Source organism: Lupinus angustifolius, chromosome LG13 (assembly GCF_001865875.1).
Source record: "Lupinus angustifolius cultivar Tanjil chromosome LG13, LupAngTanjil_v1.0, whole genome shotgun sequence".
NCBI classification, from domain to species: domain Eukaryota; kingdom Viridiplantae; phylum Streptophyta; class Magnoliopsida; order Fabales; family Fabaceae; genus Lupinus; species Lupinus angustifolius.
Genome location: NC_032021.1, coordinates 2,511,797 through 2,528,441, shown reverse-complemented (window position 1 = coordinate 2,528,441; position 16,645 = coordinate 2,511,797). Strand labels below are relative to the sequence as shown.

At 30.7% G+C, this 16,645-nt stretch overlaps 2 protein-coding genes across 4 annotated transcripts; one reads left to right on the top strand and one right to left on the bottom strand.

Annotated features, from left to right (window-relative positions):
- Positions 2,446–3,807, top strand: LOC109363312. Of its 2 annotated transcripts, XM_019609537.1 has the most exons (5): positions 2,447–2,591; positions 2,622–2,987; positions 3,066–3,150; positions 3,460–3,501; positions 3,618–3,807. In XM_019609537.1, the coding sequence occupies exons 1-5, from the start codon at positions 2,586–2,588 to the stop codon at positions 3,689–3,691; spliced, it is 573 nt and encodes a 190-aa protein (XP_019465082.1). In that variant the 5' UTR covers positions 2,447–2,585; the 3' UTR covers positions 3,692–3,807. The 2 variants fall into 2 exon arrangements, with proteins under 2 accessions (XP_019465081.1, XP_019465082.1); XM_019609536.1 differs by having other exon boundaries at positions 2,446–2,987.
- Positions 10,716–12,885, bottom strand: LOC109363187 (protein indeterminate-domain 9-like). Of its 2 annotated transcripts, XM_019609355.1 has the most exons (4): positions 12,475–12,885; positions 11,960–12,359; positions 11,214–11,780; positions 10,716–11,078 (listed from the first exon to the last, which is right to left on the bottom strand). In XM_019609355.1, the coding sequence occupies exons 1-4, from the start codon at positions 12,614–12,616 to the stop codon at positions 10,889–10,891; spliced, it is 1,299 nt and encodes a 432-aa protein (XP_019464900.1). In that variant the 5' UTR covers positions 12,617–12,885; the 3' UTR covers positions 10,716–10,888. The 2 variants fall into 2 exon arrangements, with proteins under 2 accessions (XP_019464900.1, XP_019464898.1); XM_019609353.1 differs by having other exon boundaries at positions 10,745–11,780.

The following is a 16,645-nucleotide window of genomic DNA, read 5'->3' as shown; positions in this document are numbered from 1 at the left end:
TTTTAGCCATGCGAATGCACATGTCACATGTATTTAATTACTATCGTTATATTATTTAATTAAAAGATAACAATGGTATATATATTCATGAAAAATATATGTATTTTAATTAGTAATATAACAAATCAATTATTTTACTCTTTTTATTATTTTGATTAAATTTATCAGAAAAAATATTTGTCATATCCTAACTTAGTGTGTTTTTAATTTATGAGTTATTTTCATACAATGATTATTAGCTAAAACATAATCAAATAAATAACATTTAATTATACAATATTTGAATGCTAAAAATATATTCAAATATTTATACACAATGAACATTAATCTAAAATAAAACATAAGCATTTAAGAGATATGCTAAAAAATCCTTATGACTTTATATGATACTTATAAACGTAATCACAAAAAATATGATGAAAAAATAACGCCTTATATTTATAATTTTATATAGAGAATATAATAGTGAGATATTATTCAATACAATTTGAATTTTATTTATTGAGTTATTTAAGAATCAAATATTTTCTATAATCACACTTTCAACAAATAAATGCTTATACAAACACATTTATAATTGTTAATATTCTACATATACACTCAAAAATCAATATTAATATTGCACCTATACGAATGGAAAATATAATGTTTCAATACATGATTTATTGATATTATAAAGTATATGTATATTATATTTGCATTATGCATAAACAAAGAAGCGACCCGTGCAAGTGCACGAGTACACTGCCAGTTAAGATAATAAAATAAAAGTTTTTAATAACTTTGAGATACACTATTAACATTGCCATGAATGTGTGAATTAATGATTCATGGTTAGAACACCAAATATTTGGTCATGTTAGCAATCATACTTTAAAACTATTATATCAAAAGAGAATGACAAAAGAACTTCCACCCATATAAGATAATGAAATAGCATGTGAATACTTATGAAGGAACACATGTTATATATTTTCAAGTAAGGAGATAGCAAGATTTTTGTTGGAGCTTATCAATATTGACATATGTTGAAGAAGACCTCAACACTAATTAAAAGAGATTCTTCGTCATTTTCATTATCGAGTTCTCTAGAATGACACATGTCTACTTTGTAAAAGAAAAATCAAAAGTATTTGAAGTATTTAATAAGTTCAAGACTTTTGTCGAGAAGCAAAACATGACGTATGTAAAAATATTAAGGTGATTGTGCAAAAAGAACAACTCTTATGAATTTGATTAATTTTTTTGAAGGTGGAGGTATTAAGTGTCAACTGATAGTTACATATACATTGCAACAAAACAGAGTATACAAAAAGAGTAATCATGTAATCATTGAGATAGAACTCATATAAAAGCTTCAAGCATTATAAAACTATTGATTAAACATTTAAGAATATTTAAACGTATATGTTACATACATATCCAAAAGAAAAAAGAGGTACATGATGGAAGACAAGACACTAAGAGACATCTTATTGGGATATAATGCACAATTAAAGGCTATCAAATTTACAACCCTCAAATACAAAATTTCATCATCTATCAAGATATTGAAGTTGATAGAAGTCTTGCTTTAAACTGTGATGAAGAAAATGTTGACATGTACAACCACTTCGTACTCATACAACAACCACATGTAATAGAAGAAGTTGTAGAACTAAGAGAAGATCCATATACACCATCTTCCACATGATCAATATCCGATAGAATGTAATAAAGACAATTTAGATCACAGAAAACCAACAACATCATTTGTCATCGATTGCATCCAAAAAACTACATAAAACCACATACTTAGTTAGGCAAAAATCTTTGTATAAAACTATTTTGGAAACCTGACATGATAATACAACATTTTTGTATCTCGAGATTTCGTTGTTGGAATATATATTTTTAATACTTTGCGGGCTGAAATATGACATATTCAAAATCATGTATCTTGTAAACAAGTAGATGAGTAAGAATGTAAAATGATGTTGACATAGATTAATTCTCATTAAGGATACGAAATGAAATGAATTCAATAAAAATATCCTTGGGTGATATAGAACTATACTATTGTATTAAGTAAGAATGACGAGGTAGCATGTTAGTGAATGAGAGTTTGATTTGAAATAAGAATGAGTATAAGTGTAAATATCTATACTACTTAATAAAGAGAAAACATATAATTTGTGTTTACCTATTTTACTATTCATAATTTATAATTTTACATTTATATAAATTGTAACTATGTCAATGTAAATTAACATTTATTCTATAAACTACCAGATATCTACAACATGTAGATTACATATTATAAATAATCGGAAAGCGGTTAACACACTAATAATAAGAAAGAAGATTTAAGATTTATGTAAAATAGAAGGGATCCAAAATTTAAATTCCAAGTAGAAAAAATAAGTGTGAAATAAAAATACAAGGCATCACAGGCCCATCAAGTTGGAGATTATTGGACCAGAAATTTTGACCCGGAATGAGCCCTTGAATTTCAAATAGAGCGCAACATCAAATGGCTTCCTCCACTTACTCCTAAACCCGAGGAGTGAGAGTGAGAAGGGAAAGGTGATTTCACTGCAACATCAATGGCTTCCTCCAACAAAGAGAAGAAAATCGTAGAGGACAAGAAGGAGCAGAAAAACAAAGAGGACAAGAAGAAGGAACAAAAAGTCAAAGAGAAGAAAGAGGTGAAAAACAAAGAGGAGAAGCTTAATCTCAGTAATGGCAATTTGAAACAGCATAAAGAGAAATCACTAATTGCTCTTTGTTCCAGCGACCTAAAAAAACAAGACAACAACGCCATTGTTGTTAATGGAACAACCAGTGGCACCAAACCGAAACGAAAGCGAGAGGAGCATGAAGATGATGAAGAAGACGTATCCAAAACGCATGCGTTTCCAATTAATCGTATCAGGACGGTGATTAAAGGAGAAGATCCCAATTCACGTGTTTCTCATGAAGCGATAATTGCTATCAACAAAGCTACAGTACCTACTTTTCCGTTCTCACACATTCTGTTGTTTCTGTTAGGGTTTCTTCGTTTCTTAATGACGTTTTTTTTCCAGGAGAAGTTTCTAGAACAATTTACGCTGGACGCTTATACTCGTTGTGTCCAGGAACGTAAGAAATCTCTGAGTTACATGCACCTAGGTATTCAAATTTATGTCTTATCCTATAACATGCATTTACTAGTTTCCTCTGAATTCAAAATATGTTGTTAGTTAATCATGTGGAATTGTGAATACTTTGATATGTTTTTTGGGGTACTAATACTATGTATGATATGTTTTAAGAATATGTAACTTCAATCATCTTGGACACTTGGTTCTGTTGTTAATTGGATCCACTATTCGCTGAAATGAAGTTCAGATTAGTTTAAGGCATTGTGCATGTTTGGGTGTGCACTGAGACCATTAACTATTTTTCAATTACTGATTTAGAACCTGCTTTTCGTTTCAGCACATGTTGTTAGTAAGGAGAGGAGATATGACTTTCTTTCTGGTAATTTCTTATCCGTGTTGAAATATTACCCGGCTCCTATTGGAATGTTTAAGGTTTAGCTTTCTCTGTATTTTACCGAACACTAAAAGTTGACTACTCTGCTTTTGCTTGTTCAGATTTTGTTCCTGGGAAAGTGAAAGCCGAGGATGCATTAAAAGAGAGAAATTCAGGAGGGAGTGGAGGAGGTTAGAAAATGTAAAGGATTGCTGGGGAGAATCTAAACTTGTACTTTATCTAACCTTACATTTTGTAATGGAAACATGCATGATGGTGAGTAATGCATTGCTTTACATTCCCGTATGTGGTGTGCACGAATGTGTTTTGTTCAGTATGCATAATTATGTTTGACTTAAGTGCAACTTTCATTTAACATGAAACTAATTTACTGGCTCACTGGCCACCCATAGGAAATCTATGTATGCTTTAAGAATTTTTGCGGAAATTTATTATTTTGGCATCCTCAATATTGGCCAAATTGGAAGTGCTGTCGTAGCATGCTGCAGCCATCAGTTTCCTTCTGTGTTGAAAATATGGCAAATTTACACAACTAGTGTATTTTGATTTTTTTATTACGGTTTTGGTGTAACTTTTCAAAATATTACTAGAGTAGTGCACTTTTCATTGAACTCGTGGATAGTAAGCACAAGACTTTTTTCTTCTTAAAATTGTGGACACCATCCATAATTTCATGTTTTCTCACTCTTAAAGTTGTGGATGGTATCCACAACTTCACTTTTTCCATTTTCATTGTTGCTTTGAAACTTGAGTAGTGTGTTGTACTATATAACCAGAAACCCTATATATACCACTTTCCACTATAAGCAGAAAACACACTACTACATTTTCTATTCATTATTATTTTCTCCTAATCTTCCTTCATTCTTCCTAATCATTTGTTTGCCTTCCTTGCTTATCTTCAATGTAACTATATTACTTCCATAAGTATAAGTATTATTATTATTATTATTATTTTGAATTCTATAATATTTATAATTTTATACTTCCATGAGCAATTTATTTTACCAATTTATTGATTAGATAATATTTTGAAAATCAACATTAGTTTTTGCCAATCAATCGGTAACGAAGAATATGAACTATTATTGCAAGTTGCATTATTTTCTATAACATAGTCCAAGATGATGAAGTCACTACAAGAATGCCAAAGAACGATGTACAAGATTTCCAGAGCATGATGACCTCTCTCACTCTTTGGGTATTCGAGAAACCGAATACTCTCCTTACTCAATTTTGAACTATTATCTCCTTTCCTTTAGGTTTGTGAGTTGGTTATCAGGGAGACATAAAAAGAAGGGAAAGATTTCAGAGCCATATAATACATTTGTGAGATGAATCTTAAGTTAAGCCCCCTCATTCCCTTTATTTCTCTATAAAAATTAACTCACAACCATACTCTTTTAGAATATATTTGATTATGTTTCCCCCCTGAAAAGCTCCCGAGAAAAAGCTAAAATTGTTTCATAGTTCATATTTTGTCCGACTAAAAAGAAAAAGCCTTTCTCCCACCTATCATCAATTACCATTTCCTACCTCAACCTTGCCCAAATCACATGGCCCATTCACAACAGTAAAAGTGCTATAGTAATCCTCAACAGTACTTGTTCCATCATCTGATTTAAGAATTTCATCATACATATTACAAACAATTTCAGTTTGTCCTGTTCTAGACTAGAGAGAATGAAGTGAAGAATGTAGCTTCAAGAAACGTACTTGCAAGTGCACTAATAAAGGGTCAGAAAATGTGCATCATGTCCATGTGAGAGAAAGGAGAAAATTTGAGATAGACTGAATTTAAAACATTCAATAACATCTTTATTTAATAGTATAGCAAGTAGGGAATTTGTGTGGGATATTATAGTTGTCATGAATTTACACATAGTTAAGAAATGCGTTTGATAATAAAATACGATATTATCCCACCCACTTGTCGCTGCGGACAGGACAACTTATGGGGTAAAATAGAAGTGAGTTGGGGAAAAGGTTTTGTCTATCGAAAGGGAACATTAACTCTGCATTAGAGCTGTATAAAAAACATTAAACCATATGAGATAACATTAAAAATTTGTAACATCATTTGGACGACTCTAATTTCGTTGAAACCATAGTTGCTTGGCTGTTAATAGCTTGTTGGAGGAATTGTCCTTATTCAGTTCAGCAGATAGCACATGGACTCTCAAACATTAATGTCTACGGTGTACCAAAAGGTAATCCACGACCTGCAAACATTGGCTGACTATTAAGGAACAACATTGGTCATGTTCTTGGTTGCCTCTCCAAACTAATTGACATCAAATGAACTAGGGGTGGCAATGTGGGCCGGCCCGGGCTGGCCCAGTCCGCCATTGGCCTGACAAAATAAGGGCTGGCCCGGCCCGACCCGTATTGTTAAAATGGCTCAAAATGCCAGCCCGACCCATATTTTGCAGGGCTGGCAGGCTGACGGGCTGACCCGTTTTCCCTCCAAAATGTACATAATTAAAACTTTTAGACAAAAAATAATCAACAAACTTGATAGATGTCTTTTAAAACAAAAAATCACAAACATAAGTCTACAATATTACAATAACAACATAACATCTTAGCTTAAAACTTGTAAATTATAAAGAAGAAACCAATTGCCACGCCCCTCGCACAGCATAGTGTCACACACTTTAGTTTTTTTATTTTTTAACAATGGCCCGTCTAAAAAACGGGCTACTAAAACGGGCTGAATATGAGTTTTTGGGCTAAAATCCTCAGCCCGACCCGCTAAAATAGCCATCCAAACGGGCTGGCCCGTCGGGCCAAACCCATATTGCCACCCCTAAAATGAACTTATAAGCTGAAACTGAAGTAACCCTTAACGCTCTCTTATTATGTAAGTAGTTTGGTTTCATGGGCATCTTAATTGAAAGTGACTCAGATTCAAACATATATACCATGGAAGTTCATTAATACTCTTAATAGTATTGATGTAATCATATGCTTAAGGGACTATTTTACTGTGTAAATGTGTGCCACATTGGGCGGGAAAACAATCAATTTACAGATACTATAGGAAATCAAGGATGTGAAGGTATTTCTGAATTTTGGGCAAAGTGGTAGTGACCGTAATTTTTGATGGTGGAAACATATTGTATAACAACTTTTATGTACTGTGATGCATTTGTTGATGCATGTTCATTAATTATGCATCATTTATGTGTTTTTCTGTGATTTATTGTGTTTGGTGGGCTTGTATGATTATCCTACTTGGGGAGGGAATGATTCCATACCCGTGGATGATTTGTTCATTTATGCATTTGTTGATGCTCTGTTCAATAGAATTTTTTTTATTTTTGGAATAAAATATAAATTTAAAATCTATGTACTATCAGTGTAAAGTTTTTTACACTATTGACACATCATCCATCATTAATTTGTATTGCTTTTGTTTGAGAGTTAATTACAGTTAATATATGAATATTGATGATTTTCTGATAGTGTAAAAATACTTATTAAATCCACAAAATATTTACTATTTCATATCCTACACAAATATTAGTGACATGCATACTATATTATTAATAAGAAGTATCAATTTGAATGTTATAAGTGTTGGAACGCGGTGCTATTTTTTTTAGAAAGAGAATGAGATATATGCAGATAATGTGTAAGTTTTTTACTATCATTACATCATGTTTTTCATTTTCAATTATATTTAATTTTTTCAAAAAAAATAATTCAAATAAATAGTGGATATTATATTGATTATGTATAATTTTTTATACAGTGTATTGATATTACACTTGTTGGATGAGTAATTTTTATGTACTCAAGCCGTCAAGGACATAAATTTATATGCATAGCAGAATTTTCATAGCTACCACTGCCATATTAATGGCATTTTTATTTGTTCTAAACGTTGCTTGAAGTTTCTATAGAGAACAAGTATTTCAACTAGCTAGAATTCTATAGATATAAGCTAGAGATTATTTGTGCTTTTGGTAAAATTTTCTAAAAGAGTGGATCAAATATATTTCATCTATGGCAATATCCTTTCACATCCAACCATTATTTCTATTTTTTCTAAAGCTTCATACCTCAAAAATACCAACATTCTATGTTATATATTTAAACCACATTTAACACCTCTTCTCCTAGATATCTTCTTTTTTCTATTTTAATGAATATTATTACTGATAAAAAATACACATTTAACAGTGGCAGCTAGAAAAGAAAGATTATACACATTATATGGTATCCATATTTGATTTCAGCGTGTAAAACATTTCAGTTTCACGGTCTCCACAGTTGAAATTAAGGCAACAAATGCATCACAGATAATGTTCTTTCAACGTACATGAAAGGCATAAAGGGTAGGTAAAAGAACCTATTAATAAATTCATTACACTACTACTAGTGCCACTACTTCTACTACATGCATGAATTGAAGGGTAGGACCCTTCTATAAGGGAGAATCACTCACTTGTGACTTTTATTTGGACTCATCTAATTTCTATTCTTTTGTCTCTTCCAACATGCAGTGGCCCCAATCTCTTTCACGAGAGTATACACCTCTATGTTATTCATCACACGTGAAATCGATCTCTCATAATTTCACTGTTTCTCCTCCCTGATGATGTTTTTTAAATTTGTATAAGAAGATTGTCGAGTAAAGTGTTACACTTTTCTTTTCTACAAGAGGAGAAAGATAAAACTCTGAAACCTTTCTTCATGAAATCAGGTGTAGAAGTTAACTGTACACCATCTCATAGAAAACTTTCTTGCTAATTTGGTAACACATTAGCCCTTAAACATGAAATCTAAGCTAGAATTGATGTGTTTTTTTATAGGCTGATATGCCCATACAAAATTATCCATAAATCCAAAATTTATCTGTTAGAATTAATGGATATAATCCAATGGATAACATTGATAATGAATGAATTTAAATCCATCCATTATATCCAATGGATATCCATGGGTATATCCATTTGGGTGAATACCCAATCCATCCAAAAAACAAAAACAAAAACAAATTTTTTTCCAATTAATTCAAAATTAATATAAAAACCTCTCTCATCTTTCTAAGCACAATTCCACACATTTTACAAAAGTTGAAAATTGCAATTGTGATTTTAAAAAGTGCTTATCAAAAAAGTATAAATGATTTCGGACTTAGTGCTTTACCCCAACATCTTAATGCAAAGTATAAATATATCATTTTTGTTATTGACTAATGTGATAATATAATAACAAAATGAAATATTTCAGGATGATGGATTGTTGTATATAACTTATGGAAGTCCCAATTATTAGAAGTGTAAGCGGTTCCGGTTTAAACCTAAAACCGAACCGAACCATAAAATGCGGTTCAGGTCCGCGGTTCGGTTTAGTTTTATTTAGAACCATTTAAGTTTGGTTCGGTTCACGGTTTTATAAACTTTGGAACCGTTAGAACCCAACCGCATATTAAAAAATAATTTTATTTTATATTTGAATGGTTAAGGTTTAAAGTTAGGAGATAAAATATGATTAATAATTTAGAATTATTAATACATATAGGCTATAAATAAGACGCAAATAGAAAAAAATAATTAATAAATAAATAAGAAGCAAATAGACAAAAATTAATTAGTAAACAAACCTAAATATCTATTATCTCTATTATTCATTGAGAAGATAGAAAGAAAATTAAAAACTAGTATACATTTTGTCAATATTCAGAGATGAAATTAATTAAATAAAGAAATTAAGGAACTAAAAGAAAATAAAGGAAGAACTTGAAGACATTACTAATGATGTCAAGTATTAGGTGTTATTGTTGCACTAAAATATTGGTACCAAGTTTGTCATTCTTAAATTTTGTTGGACATTGTCGAAGATTTTGTGGACTAAAATTTCAAGTTTGTAGTGCGTTGAGATGTTGAATTATTATTATTTTACTAGAAAGAATATTAAATACTTTATTATTGATGTGTTTAGTATTCATTTAGTTGACTCTATACCTTGCAAATTTTGTTAATCTATTTCTTAAAGAATTTTTTTTAAATAAGTTAAAAAATCGAACCGTTAATGAACGGTTTGATTTGGTGCCTAAATAAAATTTGCGGTTAATCGAGTAGAACCGAACCGTATCTTTATGTTAGGTACAGTCACTAAATTGCGTCAAAAACCGAACCAAACTTTTACACCCCTACCAATTATGTTGTACCAGAGATTCTTGCCAATAAGGGTGCTTATAAAAAATCTTCTCAAATTCACCTTTTTAAAAGTGCATATCAAAAAAGCAATTTTTAAAAGTGTTTGCTAAGGAAATTATTTTTTAAAAAAAATCAATTTTTAAGAATATTTAAAAAAAAAAACACTTTTTAATTTTTTTTAAAATTGATATTTAAAAATGATTTTTTAAATAATAATTTTTAAAAGAAATTTTTTCCTTCAAAATGCTTTATTAAAATTGTTTTGTTCAAATTAAAAAATGTGGGTTAGATATCTATCCATCTAATCTATTAAAATGGATACATTAGAATGGATGGATTGGAATCCATTGGAAATTGATGAATTGGATAATTTAAAAATATGATGTAGTAGATTTATATGGATTGGTGAATAGTTTATTTTCTTTCCATCCATTAGGATCCAAATCCAAATCCTTTCAAACTCATCCAATTGCCACCCCTAGATATGAGTATGTTAATATTTATAGTGTATAAGACTCAAATTTTTAACCTCCTAATCACCTTATTTCTTAACCCTCCTATGAAATATTTTTTTTAATATTTCATAGGAGTTTATCTTGCTTATACATATTGATAGTTGCAATAATCAAAATTATGCAATTTTGGGTAAAAATTATTTTGATTAGTTGAAGGTATTTTATTTATAATTAGATTAAAGATAACATATTTGTAATTGAACTTGAGTGACCTATTAACATTGAATATGTTATTTTTGGATGAATGTACTGATAAACTTGTTATCCCATTTTAAAAAAAATGATAACATTCTTATCCCTTATTAAAAATTGGTTATTCCCTCTAATTTTTATTTAAAAAGTATTAGTAATGTTTTTTAGCAAGTAGAATTTTATTTAAAAACCATTCAACTTTATAAAATTAATTTTTTAGTCCTTTTTATTTGAAAATCATCAAACCACCCTTTGTTTATAATAGAAATTACAAAAATGATCGAGATAGCATAAAAAACATATAATTACCATGCTATTCATATATGGATAAAAATTAATTATTTGATTTTATAAAAAGAACTAAAGTTACTATGATATTCTTCATCTTTCCTTTTATTTTAGTTCAGACAAAATTATCATCAAAATTACACTAGCTTGGCTATTTTCTTTAGCTCTAAGCTACTTAATTTCATGAAATTCCAACCATAGCTAGCATTAGCAGTAATGTCCATCATAATGGCTATTATTCACCTCCATGGCTGATCCCATTGCATTAAACTCAGCCAGATCGAAGGGTCTGCTTATTGTTATTGACTCATCTCCAACACCCAAAAAATCTCTGGTTAAACCAAGCTGGTCCTTATTATTATTTGAGCTTGAATCATCCATTGAAAAACCACCTTCATAGTTGGTGCTGTTGCCTTCAAAGTTCATTTGCCCATGATTCAAGTTCCCTTCCTTGAAAAACTTCTGAACCTCTACAATATTGTTATTATTGATCCTTGATGTGTTTGATAGAATATTTGAGCCCATCAAGCCAAAAACGTTATGATTGTTGTTGTTGTTGTTGAAGGTGGATGATGAGTTATCTGTGTTAAACAGTGATGTGGCTGACATGAAGTACACAGAGTTTGCAGCAGTATGAGACAAGTCTTGTTTGTTTTCTTCTTGTTCTTGCTTCAGTCCATGTGGCAGTAGTGCAGACAATGGCATAGATAAGTTGTTGTTATTGCCATTTGTGAATGATGCTTGGTAATTCAGCCACTGTGTTTGTTGAGGTGTTGACCCAAACATGTTCATTGTTTCCACTAAATCAGACATATGGGTGCAGGGAACAGTGTTTGCATTTGATGAGAAAGCACTCAATTTGCCTGGGAAGCAATGAAGCTGATGAGAATTGTTGGCATAATTAATCTCCAATGCTTCTGAAACTGAATTACCACCAAATTCTGAATGAAATTCTGGAAAACTTTGAGGGATTCTAGGCACTTGAGTATTATTATTGGTCAGATTAATACTTCTCAAGTTACTTATAGCTGATGGAACTTTCACACATTCTTGAGTTAATGTGTCACAAAAGGATCTGTGTGTTACAAAGCTATCCTTCCTGATTTGTAGCACATATATATAAAAAAAAATGAACATCAATATTTAACTACCATCATTTATTACTCCAATCAAATATTATTCAATCAATCATTGCATGCACGATACTGACATCATTAGTATCTACCATACATTAAACTTTAGTCATTGAAAAAAAGAACTCAAACTCCATATAGGTACCTGGAGAAAAGGGTGCCACAGTCACATTTATACTCTCTAGTTCCACAAATCTTGCTATGGGCCTTCCAATCTGATTGAACTGCATATTTCTTGGAGCATTTTTCACACTTCCATTTCTTCTCCCCATGCTTTCTGCTATAGTGTTTCTTTATCCCAGTTAAGTCCCCTAGTGCTCTACAAGGATCATGGTGCAGGCAACTTTTTTCTGGGCACACATATACCTTCTTCCTCACTGGATCTTTGTTTGTTCTTTGCTTCAGCTTCCATGGAAGGTTATGCCCTCTTCTATGTAGCTGTAAGTTCTGGTCTCTCTGAAAACCCTTGTTGCAGATTTCACAGATGAATCTATTAGTGGCCATAAGGGACTTTGGGGATAGAGTTATCACTTCTGAACTTGGATCTGTCAATTCATGTCAAACAATTAATATTCAATAAAAAAATATATTGAAATTAAGAAGAAACAGTAATACATGGAACTATAGAAGATATTGAAAGATGAAAACTTAGTCACTTGCCTGGGTTTCCAGGTAGGTTTCTCTTTTTCTTAGATGGATTTGAATTAGGGCTAGGATTAGGGTTTGAGTTTGGATCTTGAACATGAAGCAAGGTGCTTCTGGTAGGGTTAGAAGGAAGAGAGAAAAGTTCTCCAGACATCATTTTTTAAGGGAAGAAATATTATATGTCCTAAACTTGCTACATATATAGCAAATTCCAAAACCAAAAGTATTTTCAAGTGGCTGAGGGAGTCACAATAGCAAAAACAAAAACAAGAACAAGAACAAGAGGTTGTGTACTTGAATCTGCTAGAGCTTAATCATGATGGGACAAAGATAATATCCTTGTGGGCATATATAGTAAACATGGTAGAAAAAAATCATACTATTGATGATTTATAACATTTGAGAATAAAAAATGAAAAAAGTATTACATGTTTTAGAAGTTTAAATTGATTTTGCATGTGAATCACTAGGAAAGCATAAAGTCTTGGTTTGGAATAAGAGAGTTAAAATTAATGGAGAATATAAAATATATTTGTCACTCGATCTCTTTCTTTCTCTCCTTATCTAACACGTTTGCTCTAGGAGTCAGTCACCTATAGACTTGGCCTGGACCACTTTCTTATCTCTTTCTCAATTTCTTTGCCAATATATATTAACAAGTGTAAAATTTAGGATATATTATTTGGATACAAATATGAGGAAAATATAATGTTTGGTACTTTAACAATCTATACTATAAAAAAAAAAAAGCTAAAACTTGAAATAACTTCTCTTATAGTGTAATTTTCATTTCCTATTTTGCCCTTCACATTATTTAATTTTTACAAAAAAAACGATATAATCCTAAGCAACCACCACCAATACATTAATTAATCACATATCTCACCTTAAATTAAACATTATCATAAACACAAAAAAATATAATATAAAGTACACTGAACATAGCAAATACATTTTAATTCAAAAAAATAAAATATATAATATCACACAATATTCACCAACAGGCACGAAGTGCCTGTACATACTAGTATAAATAATTGTAATTCTACAAAGTCATTTGCACGAGCATATAAGCTAAGTGAAAACAACAGTTAGATACCCAAGAACTTGTGTTGGTTTCATAAGTTTTTTTAATATCCTTTGTACTCCTACTAAATAACAAGATTTCCCAAATAAAATTTTATGTTATTAGAATAACACGATTTTCAAAGACATTGTGTTCCTAAAATCCTTTGTACTCCTACATCTTAACTCGTGTTAGGAATAGTACTCAAGACATTGTGTTCATGTACTTTTCCACTTATATGGTATCCATTACACACATTCTTTCTTGATATTAGACTCATATGATTTACACCTATTCCTAACAATTAAACCATCCACAAGATATTTTTGATTTCTTAATTAAGTTTTCACACAAATTCAATTATGTTTTACTTTCACCTAGTACTCCCTCCATTATATTATTTTTTTTTATATTTAAGGGTATCCAAACAAGTAAAATGTTAGATATATAAATTATGTGAGCATCTATAATTTGACTAAAATAATTTATTAAATACACATTAGAAACTGAATTAAAAACATGAAGAAATAAGAGGTGAAAAAAGAAGTAAAATATAATGTATAATAAATTTTTAAAACATAAATTTTTTAGATAACATGAAAAACTTAATCCATAAAAAAAATACTTAGATAAATATGTATTATTTAGTGTAAACCTGTTTTCCCAAGAACTCATATTACAACAAAGAAAAAGAACCAGTGACAAAATAATGAAGGGAATGTAGAAGAGCTTTACAGCGAGGCATGAAAATGATTATGCTATAATTGTATAATGATAGTAAGATGAGGAAATAGAGAGAGAAAGAATGGGTAGTGGCGTCCGTGAAGAGTGAATAGATAGGAGTGGGAACCCACAAATGACAAATAGGACAAATAAGAAAGACAATATAAAAGTGATGTGTCAAGCCAGCAACCACTTCTCCCTCATTAATACTACGAGATCATATGTCTTCATTCTAATCTCACTCCGTATATTGAGTCAATAAAAAACTCTATTCATTTGAAAACAAAAATTATAAAAACAAAAATCAATATTTTAATATTATTTTATGAAGTTTGATTGGTTCGAAAAATGAGAACGAAAAAATTATGGGATAGGTGATCCTTGTCCCTCATCCCACTACTATCTTGTACACTTCACATTTCTCTAGAAATTCCTCTGTGCAAGGTTAATTAAATAAATTTCTCTAAATTCTTACCATATTATTTAATATTTATCAATATACTATAATAAATGTTGAAGTATTTAAAAATATATTGCATACACTGCTAAATTTTTTATATTGTTATTAATATATTATTCACTATTTATAAGTTAATAACAATTTATTCTTAATTAAGTTAATAACACAAATAATAAATAATATATTGATAATATAATAAAATTATACTATTAATAGACACCATTAAAACAACTTATTGAAACAATATAACAAACTTAAAACTTTTTTGATTTTTACATAAAATCTTAATTTATTGAATCATTAGAATTTAGAAAAATATTTTAATTTTTACTTTGCACTAATAAATTAATTTTGTAAATTCTTACCCATGGTCTCAACTCCAAATTTGTATCTTTCTCTATATTATTTTTTATAATTTAAAATAACCTATTTTTGTAATAAGTGAAAGATTACCAAACTAGTTTTTTATACATATACATAAATTTGGGAATCAAACCAAAAAACTACATACTAATTAATGATAGAAATCCTTACCAACATAATGGTTCCTTCTCTTTCTTTATAATACCATCTTATTAGTATGCACTACTTAAATCTTTAGTTATAAAATTCTCTTACCAATATCTTTAATAGACCCGCCATATTCCAATGCCATTCCATGTCGGTTAAATTCAATTTAAGTAATTCAAGGGAGAAAAACTTGTATGGAAACACATGTAATATGTTATATTTAGAGATAGTGCATTTTATGGTTTTTGATGTTATCATTTAATATTAAATATAATTAGAATTAAAATACTAATATGTTGTCAGGATCTTATTGGTTATTTGTTTCATTTTCACATAAGTCTTTCTCAATTCAATATTAATTCAAATCCTGTTCAACCCTAATCACTTGCTGCCATGTCATTCCTGTATATATAAGAAGAAATCAATGTACAAAATATATGTCAACCATTGAATTTGACAGAAGGAAGACTCACCCACCTTCTCGACGGACAGTGATCATCTGTTTCTCGGATGGAGATCATATGTTCTAAACTGTATCTCACTCTATGTCTTAAGCTAACCAAAATGTTCCATGGCCCCTTTCCTCTTCCTTGTAGTAGCTGAAGGTTTTGCAGGTTTAGTGAGGCAAGCTAAAGCTTCACGGTTGTTTGATGGCTATAGAATTGGTAGGCAAGGGGTGGAGGTGAATGTTCTCTAGTTTGCTGATGACACGATTTTAATGTGCAAGTCTTCCATTGCAAATTTGTGGACTATCAAGAGTATTATGAGATGTTTTGAACTAGCATCTGATTTAAGAAAAAATGCTTAGAAAAGCTCCTTATTTATCATTGATGTGCCAGACGACTTTACCTCATCGGCTGCGACTTTCTTAGCTTGTAAAATTGGATCCATTCCTTTTCTCTATTTGGGGATCCCAGTGGGGGCAAAACCGAGAAGAATGTCAACTTGGCAGAGTATTATGGAGATGGTTTCAAAGAGACTTGCAGCCTGGAAGTGTAAGCACCTATCTTTTGGAGGTAGGCTAGTCCTTCTTAACTATGTTCTTTCTAGTATTCCCACATATCTTCTATCTTTATACAAAGCTCTGAAGAAGGTTATATAAAAAATTGCTAGCTTGCAAAGGGATTTCCTTTGGGGAAACAAGACAGGGGGTAAAGGTATTGCTTGGGTGTCCTAGTTGGAGGTTTGTAAACCCAAATCTTTTAGGGGTTTAGGAGTTACAGAGTTAACGAGATTTAATAATGCTTTACTTGGGAAATGGAGGTGGCAAAGGATGATCGAGAAAGATGCTTTTTGGATTTCGATGATTAATTCCAAGTATGGGGATGGGGTCTTTGCTTATGCTAATAATTCGGCTTCTACTTGGTGGAAAGACTTGTGTAAAACTGGTTCTCTGCATGGGAACAATGGTGGTTGGTTCGACGAAA